The sequence below is a fragment of the Leptonychotes weddellii genome, chromosome 5, assembly GCF_054177405.1.
Source record: "Leptonychotes weddellii isolate Sample4059 chromosome 5, ASM5417740v2, whole genome shotgun sequence".
Classification (NCBI taxonomy): domain Eukaryota; kingdom Metazoa; phylum Chordata; class Mammalia; order Carnivora; family Phocidae; genus Leptonychotes; species Leptonychotes weddellii.
In genome coordinates, this window is record NC_138373.1 from 48,319,971 (window position 1) to 48,336,490 (window position 16,520).

Genomic DNA, 16,520 nt, shown 5'->3' on the forward strand with positions numbered 1-16,520 from the left:
ATGATCTGCAATCCCTTCTGGTCTCTTTAGTGGTTTTATATTCACTTTGCATTTAGGTAATGGTACTCATAGGAGAGAGCGGTAAAATGGGATGAATGTATTTTTACCCTAGTCATACTGAGTCTGTGGAATGTATTTCATCAAAAGCTGGGAGTAGCTCCTGAGCTAGAAAAAAGGGATCAATCAGTGCGGCATGGTGATAATGTATATCATTTAGTTTAATTGATCTGCAAATTGTTTTAGACTCCACTTAAACTTTTTTTTTTCCCCACTTAAACTCGTTTTAAGTGAAATCTCTCCTTTTGCTTCCTTAATCTGTAAAATGCCAGCATACCTCAAAGTGTTGAAGAATATTTGTTAACAGAACTTTATTAAACACATAACTATGCAAAAACATAACCCACTGACAGACTTGAAGGAAATCAAACAACTCACAGAACACACTTATGCTTTTGCCATTTAATTATTTTCTTTTAGGTCCTAATTTTTCTGCTTTTAAATTTGTCATTCACACCAGCATTCTTAAGTGGTGTATCTTTTGAGATCTATAAGTGCCTGATTTTTTGAAGTGTTTTTATGACCCTACAGAATATGGTCGTCTATCGTGGTCAATGTGCCATGGGCACGTCTGTTGTTGGGTGGAGTGTTCTGTGTCAATTAGATCCAGTTGGTCAATGGTGCTATTCAGTTCTTCTATATCCTTGCTCACTTTCTGTACGCTAATTCTATTACTGATAGAGGAATGGTAGACTCTCCAGCCAGAATTGTGCATTAGTTTGTCTTTCTCCTTGGTTTTTGCTTTGTATATTTTGAAGATGTTTTTAGGTACATACACATTTAGCATTGTGTCTTCTTAGTGAACTGGACCTTTTATCATTAGAAATTTGTGTGATATTAATATAGTCATTCCAGCTTACTTTTAAGTAGTATTTAGATATCTTTTCCCATCCTTTACTTTTAACCTACCTGCATCATTCACAGTGAGTTTCTTAGTGAAAAAATCATCCCTCCTAGATGCAGTCTCTATGTTTTCATTGGTGTCTTTTGACCATTTTCACTTAATTTGTAATTATTGATGTCTGGAATTAGTTCTACCATATCTTTTCTGTTTATCACTATTTTTTGTTCTCTGCTTCCCCTTTACTGCCCTGTTTTAGGTTACAGGACCATTTTTAAGTACTCCACTCTGATGTGTCTGTTATGATTTGGACTCTTACCTCTTTGTGTAGGGTTTTTAGTGGTTGCTCTAGAACATAAGGTTTTTAAGTATCTAAGAGTGAGCTTTTTCTTTCTTCAATGACTATATTCTCACCGGTTGCCAGCTTCTCATACAAATATTGTAAATGCTCTCCTTTAGGTAGCTCAGCTTCTGGTGTTGAGGGAATTTCAAAATCTGAGCTCTGGGAATCTGCATTGGTGCTAAGATTTAGCAGCCTTTTCTCCTGAGGTACGTGTTTGTAACTGCTTAGAGCGGTTGGTTCTCCAACACTGGGAACTATCTTTACATTTTGATCTCTATGTTTCAAGTCAGAGTAAGTATCCTTTGGACAAAGTATATTTTGTTCCATCTGAGTGGCAGGAATATTCTCTTTAATTCTTGGTCTGTAGCTACCTTTGTTTAAGGAGGTAATATCCCCACTCTTTCTCTCTTGGGATGTTAACAAAACAGTATCAGATTGGCTGTCCCAGCCTTGACTCCCTTGTTCAGATATGTGTGTTGACTGAGAAGAATTCTGGGAAGAGATGTGAGTTGATTCCCCATCAGAGTCACTAAAAAGCTTCGGTGACTGAGAGCCCCCTGCCTCTGTGGAAGAAGGGGGGTTTTCCAAACCGTCATCTGTGATTTCATCATTTCTTTTAAAGAATACTTCCCACTGTGGTACTTCTACATCAGCCTTTTGCTGGTGGTGTGTGACAGCGCCCAGGTCTTCTTGCGATGAAGCTGGGGTTTGTAATTCTTCCTCACTTTCGCTGTTAGATTCTTCACAATCTATAAAGTTGGCCCAAGGAAAGGTTTGCGCACTCTCTGCCCTGAGGTGGCCTGTGCTTGGCCTCTGTTGTTCAGGCTGGTTCTGTGGTGTTGCGGTCATTACAAATACCTCAGGGTGAACAGCTAGCTGGTATGGAGCCTTGTGCCTTAACGGTAACGGCAAAGGATCATCAAAGAGCTCATCCTCCTCCTCTGTGGGAAAACACGGGAGATAGATATATGGGAAACACGGAATGCAAAGGGAGCCGATTTGTGCTTTTAATTTAAAATCCATTTAGCTATGTTTTCATTTGGTGGAACTGCAAATAACAGTTCACTCTTCTTCTAAGAAAAAGGATATTTTGAACAATTTAACTACTGCCTGTCTACTAATGGCAGACTTTGAGTTCCCCAAATAGGCCACAATGCCTATACCAATGGTTCTCAAACCTGGCTGTTCATTAGCCTCATTTGGAAAGCTTTTTATTTTTTATTCATTTATTTAAGTAATCTATATCCACCCTGGGGCTCAGACTCACGACCCTGAGATCAAGAGTTGCATGCTCTTCTGACTGAACCAGCCAGGAGCCCCTGGAAACCCTTCTTAAAAAATACAGCTTTCTAGATCTCATTCCAGACCTCCTGAATCCCTGAAGGTGGGACCCAGTAATCTGCAAACTGTATGTGCTTGGCCAATAGTAGATACTCAGTGAATTGGCTGAAATAAAAATCTTTCTACCATTTTTGTTCTGTAAACATTTTGATACCTACTTTGTGCATGTTATGGGCTAAAATGGTTGTGTCCTCAAAAGTTCCTAATTTGAAGCCCTAGCCCCAGGTGTCATGGTATTTGGAGGTGGGACCCATAAGATGGGATTAGTGTCTTCGTAAGAAGAGGAAGACAGATTTCTCACTTTCCTTTTTTATGCATGGATGGCATGTGGAAAGGCCAGGTGAGCACACACTGAGGAGGAGGCTGTCAACAACCAGGAAATGGGTCCTCTCCAAGAACCAAATATGCTGGCACCTTGACCTTGGACATCCCAGCCTCCAGAACTGTGAGAAGTAAATATCTGTTGCTAAGTCATCCAGTCTCTGGTATTTAATAGTCATAGCAGCCTGAGCCAGCCACGTGCACAAGGCTGTGATAGATACTGAGGGGAACAAATGTGCCATATGGGGCTTAATTTGAACTGAAAACCAACGAATTTACTGATTTTTTTTTTTTTAAAGCATGTTACATTAGCAATATAATGAGCCAATCCCCTTAAATTCTTAAAAGGAGGAAACCTTACTTGGAGAATGAAATTCTCATAAACTGAGTAGGCATGTAATTTGGAGGGCGGTGTGGGAAACATATTTTCCTGCCTTCTAATGACACCTAAGAAGAAAATTAAATGCTCATGAGACTACTGTCCATGGCAACTTAATTGTTCTAGTGATAACTACCTACTTAAAAAGAAAACATTTTTTCCCAGTGATAAAGGATGTAGCTAAACACTCCATTTTTAAAAGCCGCCTCAGAGATCATCCTGCTCACATTTTACCAATGTGGAGACCAGCCTAGAGAAGTGGTGTGACAAGACTCTGGGTCAAAACCCGATCAGTTTGATTCCTGGCTCTGCCTAATCCTTAAGCAACGATTTATCTCCTTTCCTGAAGGACTTAAGGTTACTAAGATGTCTAGCAACTATATTTGGAATCATTCTCAGCTCCAAGATAGGGCCTTCTTTCAAAACATGGATTATGAATTTGTTTCCGCCACAGTTACGTTTTAGGCAGTATTTCTGTATCGTCTCTAAGTTGAACGGTTTCCTATTCTTCAAGATTAGTGACTATACCACTATCACGGTATGTTTCAACTGTAAAAATGTGGCAAAACATTTTCATATTAATTCATCGGTATGTATCTAAAAAACAGTTTCTGTACTACCAAGTCTACTGTGATACTATGAATTCTCTTATGACAATATAAATATAAAATTTCTCTATGAAAACGGAGAGGCATATAACAGAAAGTAAGTGTTAAAACCCTTAGTAGCATTTACACAAGCTAATAAACACACCTAAACCCAATTTTAAAAAGGACATATTACAATTCTTAGATACTTTCCACCGTCATGTCTGTATAACCATACTGGACAACTGGACAACAAATCTACAATTTAACCCAATAATGAGCGGTATAAAACAGACTTGAAGTTAAATGTACAAAGATGAAATACACCATTATATAGCCATAATGCAAAATCTGAGAGTGGGTCCTAGGCCCACCTCTGCCCAATGCAGCTTTCACCAGACCAGGGTGGAAAAAAGGTTTTTTTTTGGTTTTTTTTTTTTTAAAGATTTTATTTATTTATTTGAGACAGAGAGAATGAGAGAGACAGAGAGCACATGAGAGGGGGAAGGGTCAGAGGGAGAAGCAGGCTCCCCGCCAAGCAGGGAGCCCGATGCGGGACTCGATCCCGGGACTCCAGGACCATGACCTGAGCCGAAGGCAGTCGCTTAACCAACTGAGCCACCCAGGCGCCCCTGGAGTGGAAAAAAGTCTTGCATGGAAACCCACACCTCTGAAACCAGGGTCATTTTCTTACCTGAGTCTAGGTGAGTTTTTCTAGCTCTCTTCAATTTTCCAAGTGGTTTATACTTTGGCTCAGTACTTTGGGAAGATCGGCATAAAGGCTTTAAGCTGAAACGAATATGAATATTTTATTTTTACCTGTGGGGAAAGCTGCTAGAACATAAGCATCATTTACAGAGATTATAAAAACTTGGCCATGGGGAAAATTATGTATCTACTTTTAAAAACTGAAAAGCCAGGTTTAATAATTAAAAAACCACTTCAGGGGCGCCTGGGTGGCTCAGTTGGTTAAGTGACTGCCTTCGGCTCAGGTCATGATCCTGGAGTCCCGGGATCGAGTCCCGCATCGGGCTCTCTGCTCGGCAGGGAGCCTGCTTCTCCCTCTGACCCTCCCCCCTCTCATATGCTGTCTCTCTCATTCTGTCTCAAATAAATAAATAAAATCTTTAAAAAAATAAAAAATAAATAAAAATAAGTAAAAAACCACTTCACTGTAATAAAGTGGTAACTATAAGCACTTAAATACAGCCTGTTACACAGCTATCTAATTGTAGGATTGAGGGAAGGCAAAACTCCTGTATTTGCTCTTGCACTCCCGAAAAGCAGGTCCCTATTCTACAAAACTTTTTTTTTTTTTTAAAGATTTTATTTATTTGACAGGGAGAAAGAGCGAGAGAGGTTCGAGAAGCAGACTTCCCGCTGAGCAGCAAAACGATTAAGTAATACAGCGACACCTGGCATTCAGGAAATACAGTATAGCCGGCTGCTGACTCTTCCCTGTTTAATGGGGTTTACTCCTCTCTCATAAGAATCTCACAAATCTGATCTCCTCATTCTAGAGGCTGAAAGCTAAGGCACGGTGACGATAAAATACAAAAGGGCATGGAAATAAGACCTGAGGATGGCCTGCCCTTTCTGAGGGCCTCACTGCCAACAGCTTCCCCGTGCCAGATTCCCAGAAGCCTTCCGGATTATATGTAACACACCCACTTGAAGAAAGCCGTCAGGCTCCCGATCAGAATCGTATTTACAGCCATGCTCATCTCACTTACATCCTTGCCCCCGTTCTTAGGCCCAAAACTAGTCTCAGCATCCATCCTGTTCAACAACAGAAGTTCCACAAGGAGCAACTACTCACATTTCTACAACCTTATCCATAGTTGTGCCTATTGGGATGACATTTGGATATACGTTCACAGGACAGATGTAGCTCAAGAAATCTTTAATCTAGAGGAAGGAAAATAAAATGGCTCAATTATCTCTATGCTGGAAAAATCTGGATGTTAGAGAAGCAACAAAAGGGAGGCAGGACAAAGAGCAGGAATTTCTTATGGTGGTGTTCTCAATACTAGCTGCACATGGGGATTACTGGGGGGACCTCTTAGGAAAAAGAAATACCCAACACTCAGGCCCACCCCCAAATCCCTTTGATACTGAGCTACAGCGGGGCCTGGGAATCAGGATATTTAAATGTTCTTCAGGTGATTCTGTTCCACAGCAAGGACTAGGAATTACTGATTAGTGGAATTCAAAGATTTTTTTTTTTAAGATTTTATTTATTTGACAGCGAGAGCGCACAAGTAGGGGGGAGGGGCACAGGGAGAGGGAGAAACAAGCCCCCTGCTGAGTAGGGAACCCACTGCTGGGCTTAATCCCAGAGCCCTGGGATCATGACCTGAGCCAAAGGCAGACACTTAACTGATTGAGCCACCCAGGCACCCCTTTATTTCTTTAAATGACATTAGTTTCCTTGTCTAAGGAAGTCACCCATAATTAACTAATTCCCCTCAAGTAAATTAGAATTAAGCTGAATATTTAATACACACAAGAAAACAAGGTCTTAGAATTGCATTTCTTCCTCCAACAAATAAAATAGGGAAATTGCATCTTCTACGATGCTTGATCTGTTCTAAATTTATTCTAATCTAGAGGACAACTGCATGCAAAAATTTCATGACTACCTTGATTTTATGCAAAGTTCAGAATGCTAAATAGGAACTCTGTCACTATTCCTCAAAACATCTCTACAATGTAGACAAGTTTCGGCTTTGTCACTTAATAGATCTTGGTGAGCATGTGACCTTGGTCAAGTTACCTGAAGTCTCTAAGTTATTAGATTCTTCATCTAAAAGTGTAAATGAGATAATGCATGTGAAGTGTTCAGCACCTGGCATATGTTTAACATTCAATGAAATTATTCATCACAAAGATGATAATGACAACACAAAGGATTTTATTCCCTTCTGCAAATGGGGAAACTGAGTTCTGAGTAATTATTAGAACCCAACTTTACCAAATCAAAAGAGGTAGGAACCCAGGAATTATCAGTAACTCCATATTAAAATAAAGTGGCTACCTTACTTAACACAGGAGAAAAAAGACGACCAATTCATTCTTCAGGTATTTTTCATAAACAAATTCTTTTGTATTTTCAGAGCAGGCATGCAAACAGAAACTATTATTTACCTGCCCACAACCTATATGATTTGCATAATTAATTCAAGGTTGAGGCTGGTAGAAATCTGAGGCTACTTCTACTTAGAAACGAAGTGGCCACAGGAGACAAGAGACACCTCCTACAGGGGCACCCTCTGTCCCTTGTACAAGCTGATCTCCTTACATCAGATGACTGCTTTAAAACAATTCATGAACACTGTCTATTCTCATTATCCGTAGGGGTTATGTTCCTTGAGATCACTGGGAATGGTGAATTAGCAAACAGTGAACCACTACTCCTAAGGGGAAGATAAGGTTCCTGTGAACCTCTGGTCACTGCATTCTTGTCAACCTATCATGCATCACTTTGTTTTACATGTGTTTGTGTTTAAAGACACCAATTCAGGGAGGCCTGGGTGGCTCAGTCGGTTAAGCGTCTGCCTTCGGCTCAGGTTACGATCCCAGGGTCCTGGGATACAGTCCCACATCTGGCTCTTTGCTCAGTGCGGAACCTGTTTCTTCCTCTGCCCCTCCCCCCCACCCTGGGCTTGTGCGTGCACGCGGCTCTCTGACAAACAAAATCTTAAAAAAAAACCTATTCAGTATGTACTGTTGATTCATTACTACTGAACTCATATTCATCAGCACCATAACTCATCCCTGAACCAAGCTTATCAAACACATGGATTTTCTCCATAAGGCACATCCCAGCCTCTGTGCTTAGGAACATACATAGCACCTCAGCACTGCACCTGGGGGCCATTTTAAACAGTGAAACCCCTCCAGAAAAGCACAGAAATGTGTACAACACAGCACTAAACTGACTGCAAAAGGACCCCTGTTTACCCTATGAGCTCAGTGGAGAGGGCAGAGCACCCCCTTGTTCAGCCTAAATTGGGAATATGCATGGCCGGTGACTCCCATTTCTCACCACTCTGCTGGGCATGTCCGCAAACAACCATGCAGCACTGCAACTATATTAATTTGGGGGTCACAAATTTTAGTGAGCAAGCAAACTTGTAAATAAGGAATCCACAGATAAGGAGGATCAGCTGTATTTAGGGAAAAAAACTGACAGGAAATGATACTTAAAATCTATTTACGGGGGCGCCTGGGTGGCTCAGTTGGTAAAGCGGCCAACTCTTGGTTTCAGTGCAAGTCATGATCTCAGGGTCATGACATCGAGCCCCACATGGGGCTCTGCAGGGAGTGTGCTCAAGATTCTCTCTTCTGTTTGCCCCTCCCCCTGCTCGAGTGCATGCTCTAAAGTAATTTTTTTAAATCTACTATTTATGTTTTTAAATATATTTCAACATGATCTATACTTAGGATAGGCCTATTAATTAGAGCACTTTTCAGGAAAGCCTGTCTCCTTCTCACCACCCTGAGAGAAGATGACCAAGCACAGCTCACGGTGACCCTCCATGTGGGTGACCACTAGGGCTAATCCAGGGGGCGTGTGGAGGGCCGACAGCAGGGCGGGGCGGGGGGGGTCATCTGCTTCATCTCTCTGCTCAAGCACCAGGGAATATCTCCTTCCTGGGGGGTAATTGCATAAAATCCCAGGACGGCTTATGGGCCAGAAGAGTCCTAAGTGAAAAAGTAAGGTCTACCCTCTTCCCTGATTAGATGCCTTCTCCGTGGCTGAGACAGAAAGGATACTCAGCCACTAAGAGATCAAAAGGAAGGGACCCTGATGCTGAGCCAGATGCCAAACCAAAGACAAATCCCCAGGAGGAGACTCTGACAACAATCTGAGATTTCAGGATAAAATGAGGAAAACACAGTAAATTATACCATCACAATGAACTCCTTCCAAGCTGCTGTCGGATAACCTATTTGTACCTAAAAGTTAAGGTCAGTTATTTAATAGAGAGGTCACTGGTATTTTGATAATATGATAAAGAATCATTTACAATACTACGGCTGACTTGATAAGAATGCCACTACCTGGAGCTCTGGAAGAATCCACCTGTTCAAATCATTAACACGGCCACGGCTCACTGCTGCAGTGCTGTATCCATGTATCCCAAATACAAAAATAATAGTTATCAGGGAAATCAAGTTTTAAGTGCCGAAATGGTCAAACTAAAATTATATGTGACTTAAAGTGTCATACAAAGTCTGATTTTATATACCTTTTTCTCCTGATACGTACACGAAATTACTAAAACTCAGCACTTCTAAGATACTAGCATTTACTTTAGAAATGCATGAGGAGTATGCAAATACATTACACATATCAAGTTCCCACTCTAGTGAGTAGGTCAATTTCCTATATAAAAAGGATCCTAACAATGCAACTGAATTACTGAACTCTACATCTGAAACTAATGATGTTCTATATGTTGGCTAATTAAAAAAAGAGAAAAAAAAAAGATCCTAATGAAACCAATTAATAAGCCTTCTTAAACTGAGTAATTCCAATATAGTGTGTCCTTCCCAAGAACAAGGTCTTTATCTCAATCACCTTTGTTTTTCCCTAGTGCCAAATATTCAGGACTATTTTTTAAATAGTTTTTCAGCACAATCAAATTTTGGAAGAGGACAAAAATCTGGACAGCACCTTAAGGCTGCCCATGAGATTTTATCTGTGGTACTCCTTCACGTAAGATCTATGATCCTCTTATGACAAGTGAACAGAGCAACCGAAGTGGGGAAGTTAAAATACATGCAGGAAGCAAGACTCGAAGAAAGCCTTAATCATCAATATTCTTCAATGTTTAGGGTGAAAACAAGTGATAATAGCCAATTTCCTCTGTACTCAGTAAACACAGCTCATCTACTGACATGTTCCCTAAATGTCTTTAGGAAAAGCCACAACAAATCTTAAGCAGTAGAAAAAGAGATGCCTCTGGTAGTCAAGGGGACTACTGCTGCCAACCATCAAGGGGCTGCCAAAGCAGTTGGCAACAGGGTTCTGAGTTCATGGGATCCTCTTACCTCACTGTAGGAAGAATGAAAAGAAAAACAAGCTCTGTATGAACTCTCGCCAGTCCTGAAGGGAAATGAAAACACAAAATTAAAAGGTCACGTATCAAAACAAAGCTAAGTTCTAAATTTCATGCCTTCCCACTTAGTCTATTCCAATATGAAATCACCCTACAATCAAGGGTTCCTTCCTGGGACGAGAGGGAACTCTTTCCAGAAATATTTGTAGACATTCTGAATACCCAATATTAAGGAAGTAATGCCAAAATATGATGATCGTTATGGTACTCCTCTACTCCACCAAGGGCTTCTATGCCCCACGACGTCAGTTCCCCACTCCCTGACAAGCAAGGCGCAGTCACTTTCCAGCCATCTGACTGGAGTAGACCTCAGGAAACCCTGGCTAATGGTATTGGCCGTTAGGCAGGTTTGGAAATAGCACCTCTTTAAATAGCATTTAAATTTTGGAAGGTATTCTCCACAATTATAGTATATCCTCCCCTTTGGCTTAGGCCAGATTGCATTTAAACTAAAATAAATAAGGGTGACTGGGAGACTGAGTCGGTTAAGCATCTGCCTTCAGCTCAGGTCAGGATCTCCAGGTCCTGTGATAGGCCTGCATCGGGCTCCCTGCTCAGCTGAGAGTTGGGTTCTCTCTCCCTCTGCCCCTCCCCTTGCCCCTTCTATCAAATAAATAAAGTCTTAGATTTTATTTATTTGATAGAGAGTGCACAAGCACAAGCAGGGGGAGCGGCAGGCAGAGGGAGAGGAAGAAGCAGACCCCCTGCTGAGCAGGGAGCCCGATGCGGGACTCAACCCCAGGATCCCGGGATCATGACCTGAGCCAAAGGCAGACGCTTAACCGACTAAGCCACCCAGGCGCCCCAATAAATAAAATCTTTAAAAAGAAACAAACAAAAAGCTAAAATATATCAGGTAAGTTACCTCAAAAGCAAGGTTTCTCTCAAAAGAGAGGTTGCTTTCTTACCTCACAATTACATTTGTTTTTCTGGTTCTTTCTCCAAACCACATAGTGGATGGCTTAATGCTGATTGTGTGGAGTGGAATTCTATTTTTGGAAATAATTCCACAAGGTAATTTATTCCAATGAAAATATTCCTCTGCCTAAAAGATTTCAGAAACAGAAAAGCAGTTCAACACTTTCAACAAATTTGTAGGCACGGTCTCAAAAACAAATGTTTACCATGGAACACTTCATCTAGAACTAATGATGTAATGTATGGGGATTAACATAAGAATAAAAAAAAATAAAAAAAAAAAACAAAAACAAATGTTTACAAGTTTAGGACATCAAATAAGAAAGTAGATGTAAAGAGACAATCAGATAATTCCAGATTTAGGACCACTCTGCAAAATGACTGACCTGGTCTCTTCGAAAATATCAATGTCCTGAAGAAAAGCAAAAGGCTGGAGACTTGATCTACATCAAGAGATGCAAGAGGCCACAGTGACCGCAACAAACACCTGACCTTTGCTCAGGATGCCCTGCTCCCCCTCCACAGGCTAAAAAGGACACTACTACCCAACCAGGGAAGAATGAATATGGGCTACATAACCAATTTTTTGCAAAATAAAGTTGGAGGAAAAAGTAACAAAAGTGTTTTTAAAAGGCTGAAAAACAGTGGGACTATTTTCCTGAAGACGTCATGTTTAGATCAGGTTTCCTACGAAACCGTTAGCACTCTGTTCCAATCAAAGGCCATCGGGGCCTTTTCGTGTGGGTCCTGACGAGGAGGGGGCCGCTGAGGAGCACGCCGGGGCGCTGCAAGCTGTGAGCGGTATTCCTGAGGCCATGGGACCGCAGAACGAAGCCATTCGAAGGAGTGTTCCAAGGCAAGTAGCCATGTGGGAAGCGACAGGAGTGACAGTTACAAATGCAGCTACTTTGTGGGATGTAAGAAAACCCAGGGCAGGGCACCTGGGTGGCTCAGTCGGTTAAGCGGCTGCCTTCGGCTCAGGTCATGATCCTGGAGTCCCTGGATCGAGTCCCGCATCGGGCTCCCTGGTCGGCGGGGAGTCTGCTTCTCCCTCTGACCCTAACCCCTCTCATGTGCTCTCTCTCATTCTCTCTCAAATAAATAAAATCTTTAAAAAAAAAAAAAAAAAGAAAACTCAGGGCAAAGAGAAATCTGCCAATTAAAAGATTTACGGGACTTGTGAGGATGAAGGGCTACAAGTCCAACAAAAAAGGGACAAAACAGTTGCTATTCTGTATCTACGTGATTTTATCCATCCAAAGGGAAAAACAGTTGCTATTCTGTATCTACGTGATTTTATCCATCCGTGAATTCAGTGAGGATGTGTGTGTCTATGTAGACACACAAAAGGATGAAAGTTCATGACTCAGGTTATGATATGCAGTTTACCAATCACCAAAATAATTTCTTATCTTATAGTTATCCTACAGTGGTCTGAAGTAGTATATTCCATGCTACAGGTAAGAATTTTTTTTTTTTTAATTTATGCTTTACTTTAGGGCTGAGCAAGTCTACTTTAGGTTTTTTTGGCGATGGAGCCAATATTACTACCACAATGAGTATCTAAATATATAAATGCAGGGTGCCTGGGCGGCTCAGATGGTTAAGCGTCTGCCTTCGGCTCGGGTCATGATCCCAGGGTCCTGGGATCGAGTCCCACATCGGGCTCCCTGCTCAGTAGGGAGCCTGCTTCTCCCTCTGCCTCTCTCTCTCTCTCTGTCTCTTATGAATAAATAAATAAAAATCTTAAAAATAAATAAATAAATATATATATATATAAATGCAGTGTTTACTAAAATAAAAATTACTCTGCATTTGAATGCTCAGATATTTTAAAATTTAGAGGAAAATCATGATCATGCAAAGCCCCGCTTCTGAAGATCATGATTTAGTATTAGTGATGCTGAATGACTATATATTTGAGAGGGAAAAAAATGTTAAGGGCAAATGCAAAATTTAATACCTGACCTTTAGTAACAGAAGGGCATTTAATAAGTGAACAGAGTTCTACAGTGGGCATTCGAAAATGAATTGCAAATGAGTTGCAAAAACACTAAAAACGCTCATTTGAAACTGGACCAGCAATACATAAAACCATTTCAAAGCCTGAAGCAAAGGTATATCTAAGTATTTATATCAAATGAGTAGAAAAAAATAGTTTATAAATGTGCACATAGGTCATGAGTCTCAAATATAAGTAACAATGGATTATAAATGTTTTAAGTTATAAGCTCTAACATATTACTAATTTCATTACAAATACATTACTCACATAATTCACTACAAATACACATGTATCAAATGCGTATAGATTTATTTCACAAAAAAACGAAGCGGGTCCATGTGTTTCCTGCCACACTGTCTACGGCAACGCAACACTGTGACGGCCAGCTGCACGGCCTGGGGTAATACTGCAGGATCTCAGCCTCGATGGTCACATTTGTAAACTGAAGGGCCTAGAAAATGGGATTTCAGAGCTTCCTTCTGGACCTAAAATTCCATTTTCCATGCATCACATCCACAATAAGAAAAACAATTTACTCCGTACCTTCGGATGGCGACAGGCATGGATCTGAGTCCTACGGTCCGTTGTGAGATGATGAAGAATGTCCGGCATGTTTCTAAACATGTCCAGTTTGTCCACATGAATCTGAGTAAAATAACACATATAGGCGTATTATTTGAATTGTATTTCCTATAAAGAAATTGTTCAAGGGTAATGATGCAGGGCAAATCATCCAGTTAGTGAACTTTCTTCTTTCTTAAAACTTAGTTTTTGGCGGGGCGCCTGGGACCCAGCCCCATGTTGGGCTCCCCGCTCAGCACCGAGTCTGCTTGCCCCCACCCCGAAATAAATAAAACTTTTATAACAAAACAAAATAAAACCCTAGTTATTGGCCATGTCAGTGCACACTGGTATTCTGCCAGGATGTCAACAGGCAAAGGACAAAGACCATATTCCCACCAGTCAGCATTAGTGCCTATTGGTGGTGGTAATAAAACATTCTGGAGACTCAGTTGGCGGATTTTATTGAATCATGCTAATACAACTGACCCTGAACACCACAGCGGTTGGGACTACCAACAAAGGGACTCAGTCAAAAATCCCCATAACTTTCTACTCCCCAAGAATTTACTAATAGCCTACTGTTGACCGGAAGCCTTACCAAAACACGTATTTTGTACATGTATCACATACTGTATTCTATAATAAAGCAAGCTAAAGAAAAGGTTATTCAGAAAATCATAAGAGAAAATACAGAGTACTGCACTGTATTTTTTTTTATCGAAGCACAGTTTACCCACATTGTTATATTACTTTCAGGTGTACAACACAGTGATTAGACAACACTATAATTCTATAGGTTCTATAGGTTATGCTGTGCTCACAAGTGTAGCCACCATCTGTCACCACACAGTACTGTGAATGATACAATACCACATTTATGGAAGAAAATCCACGTATAAATGGACCCATGTAGTTCAAACCCATGTTCAAGGGTCAAGGGTCAACTCTACTGTCCTTCAATCCGTCAAGAGTCATTCAACTCATATTTATTGTGCACCTACTATATGTCAAGTTTTATTCTAAATACTGGGTATACTGCAGTGAACAATCAAGAATCACTGACTTGTAAAGACACAGCCCCAACATGCCATGTAAGTAAGGGCAGTTTTAGGGGGAACACAGCTGGAGTAGGAAGCAGACCCAGAATCCCCCCTTACCACACGCCTCTTTACAGGATTGAAAGGGGGGCAGGCAGATGCAGAAAAACAAAACAAAAAAACCTTAGCCACCTTTAGAATTTTAAGGTTAATACATTTAAATTGTTAAACTAATGTGTCGGTTTTAAAAGATTCTCTCCTTTAAAGTAACATGTACCTAAATTAATGTAAGGACTATGAAATGGCACAAAGAAGTATTCTCTCGGGACCCCTGGGTGGCTCAGTCCGTTAAGCGTCTGCCTTCAGCTCGGGTCATGATCCCAGGGTCCTGGGATCGAGTCCCTGCATCGGGCTCCCTGCTTGGCAAGGAACCTCCTTCCCCCTCTGCCACTCCCCCTGCTTGTGCTCTCTCTGACAAATAAATAAATAAAAATCTTAAAAAAAAAAAAAGTATTCTCTCTCATTTTGAAATCTGATTAACAATAGATTAGAATGAGGGCGCCTGGATGGCTCAGTAGGTTAAGCGACTGCCTTCAGCTCAGGTCATGATCCTGGAGTCCCGGGATCGAGTCCCGCATCGGGCTCCCTGCTCGGCGGGGAGTCTGCTTCTCCCTCTGACCCTCCCCCATCTCATGTGCTTTCTCTCATTCTCTCTCTCTCAAATAAATAAATAAAATCTTAAAAAAAAAAACAAAAACAAAAACAATAGATTAGAATGATGTCAAATCACCGTGGTAATTAATACCAAGACAAGCATAAAAAGAATCCAACGTAACTGCTTACTTATCCTGTGGCCTATTCCACTCACTCCCTGTTTACTAACGACTCATAGGAAGTAACAATAAATTTGCTTTTCTGGACTCTCTCAGGAGATAAAAAGGGGTAAATTTTGAGGTGTACAGAGATACAGAAACTTTTATCCTCAACGAAAATAAAGAAGCCTGAAAAAGTTGCCAGAGATCATCTCTGAGGTCCCTTAGTCAAAAACCTCCCTGTTGTCCCTTTTTAAATTCCTGATCAATTTCAATTGTTTCTGTCCCCTACAAAGGGACTCAGGGGCCTGAGAGAGGACTCACACCAGAGGGGCTCTGAGGTCACTGGGTTACCACCCAAGGCTGCTCTCCCCCATCCCCACCCCCTCCTCGGCCCATGGTCCCGTCCTGTAAAGCCTTCCCAGATTTCACACACGCAAACTTTTTTTTTTTTTTTAAGATTTTATTTATTTATCTGACAGAGAGAGACACAGCGAGAGAGGGAACACAAGCAGGGGGAGTGGGAGAGGGAGAAGCAGGCTTCCCACGGAGCAGGGAGCCCGATGCGGGGCTCGATCCCAGGATCCTGGGATCATGACCTGAGCCGAAGGCAGACGCTTAACGACTGAGCCACCCAGGCGCCCCAATGAACATTTACAGTAAACACCAATTTGGGACTGATAAGTGGCTGCTACCTTTGTATTTCATCAAGAGAGGGCAGGAGGTTAAAAAAAAAAAAAAAAGCAGATAATAGAAATCAGTGTACGTGTGTGTGTGCACGTGCACGTCCACGACCTGTTATCACTGTGATTTTAACACATGAAAAAGTGCTCAACATCACTTGGCATCAGGGAAATCCAAATCAAAACCTCAACGAGATACCACCTCACACCAGTCAGAATGGCTAAAATAAGTCAGGAAACAACAGATGTTGGCGGGGATGCGGAGAAAGGGGAACCCTCCTACACTGTTGGTGGGAATGCAAGCTGGTGCAGCCACTCTGGAAAACAGTATGGAGGTTCCTCAAAAAGTTGAAAATAGAGCTACCATACGACCCAGCAATTGCACTACTGGGTATTTACCCCAAAGATACAAATGTAGGGATCCGAAGGGGTACGTGCACCCCGATGTTTATAGCAGCAATGTCCACAATAGCCAAACTGTGGAAGGAGCCAAGATGTCCATCG

The 16,520-nt window shown here is 41.4% G+C and overlaps 1 protein-coding gene across 3 annotated transcripts in view; it reads right to left on the minus strand.

The window, feature by feature from the left end:
* Positions 1–444: 444 nt before the first annotated feature.
* Positions 445–16,520, minus strand: part of DCLRE1C (DNA cross-link repair 1C) — a 29,910-nt gene continuing 13,834 nt past the window's right edge. For all 3 annotated transcript variants that reach the window (XM_081820649.1, XM_081820650.1, XM_081820651.1), the window contains 6 exons: positions 13,464–13,565; positions 10,906–11,042; positions 9,930–9,984; positions 5,689–5,777; positions 4,564–4,658; positions 445–2,182 (listed from right to left, as the gene is read on the minus strand). In XM_081820649.1, the coding sequence (XP_081676775.1) occupies positions 1,263–2,182; positions 4,564–4,658; positions 5,689–5,777; positions 9,930–9,984; positions 10,906–11,042; positions 13,464–13,565 (1,398 nt within the window). In that variant the 3' untranslated portion in view covers positions 445–1,262. The remainder of the gene's footprint in view (positions 2,183–4,563; positions 4,659–5,688; positions 5,778–9,929; positions 9,985–10,905; positions 11,043–13,463; positions 13,566–16,520) is intronic.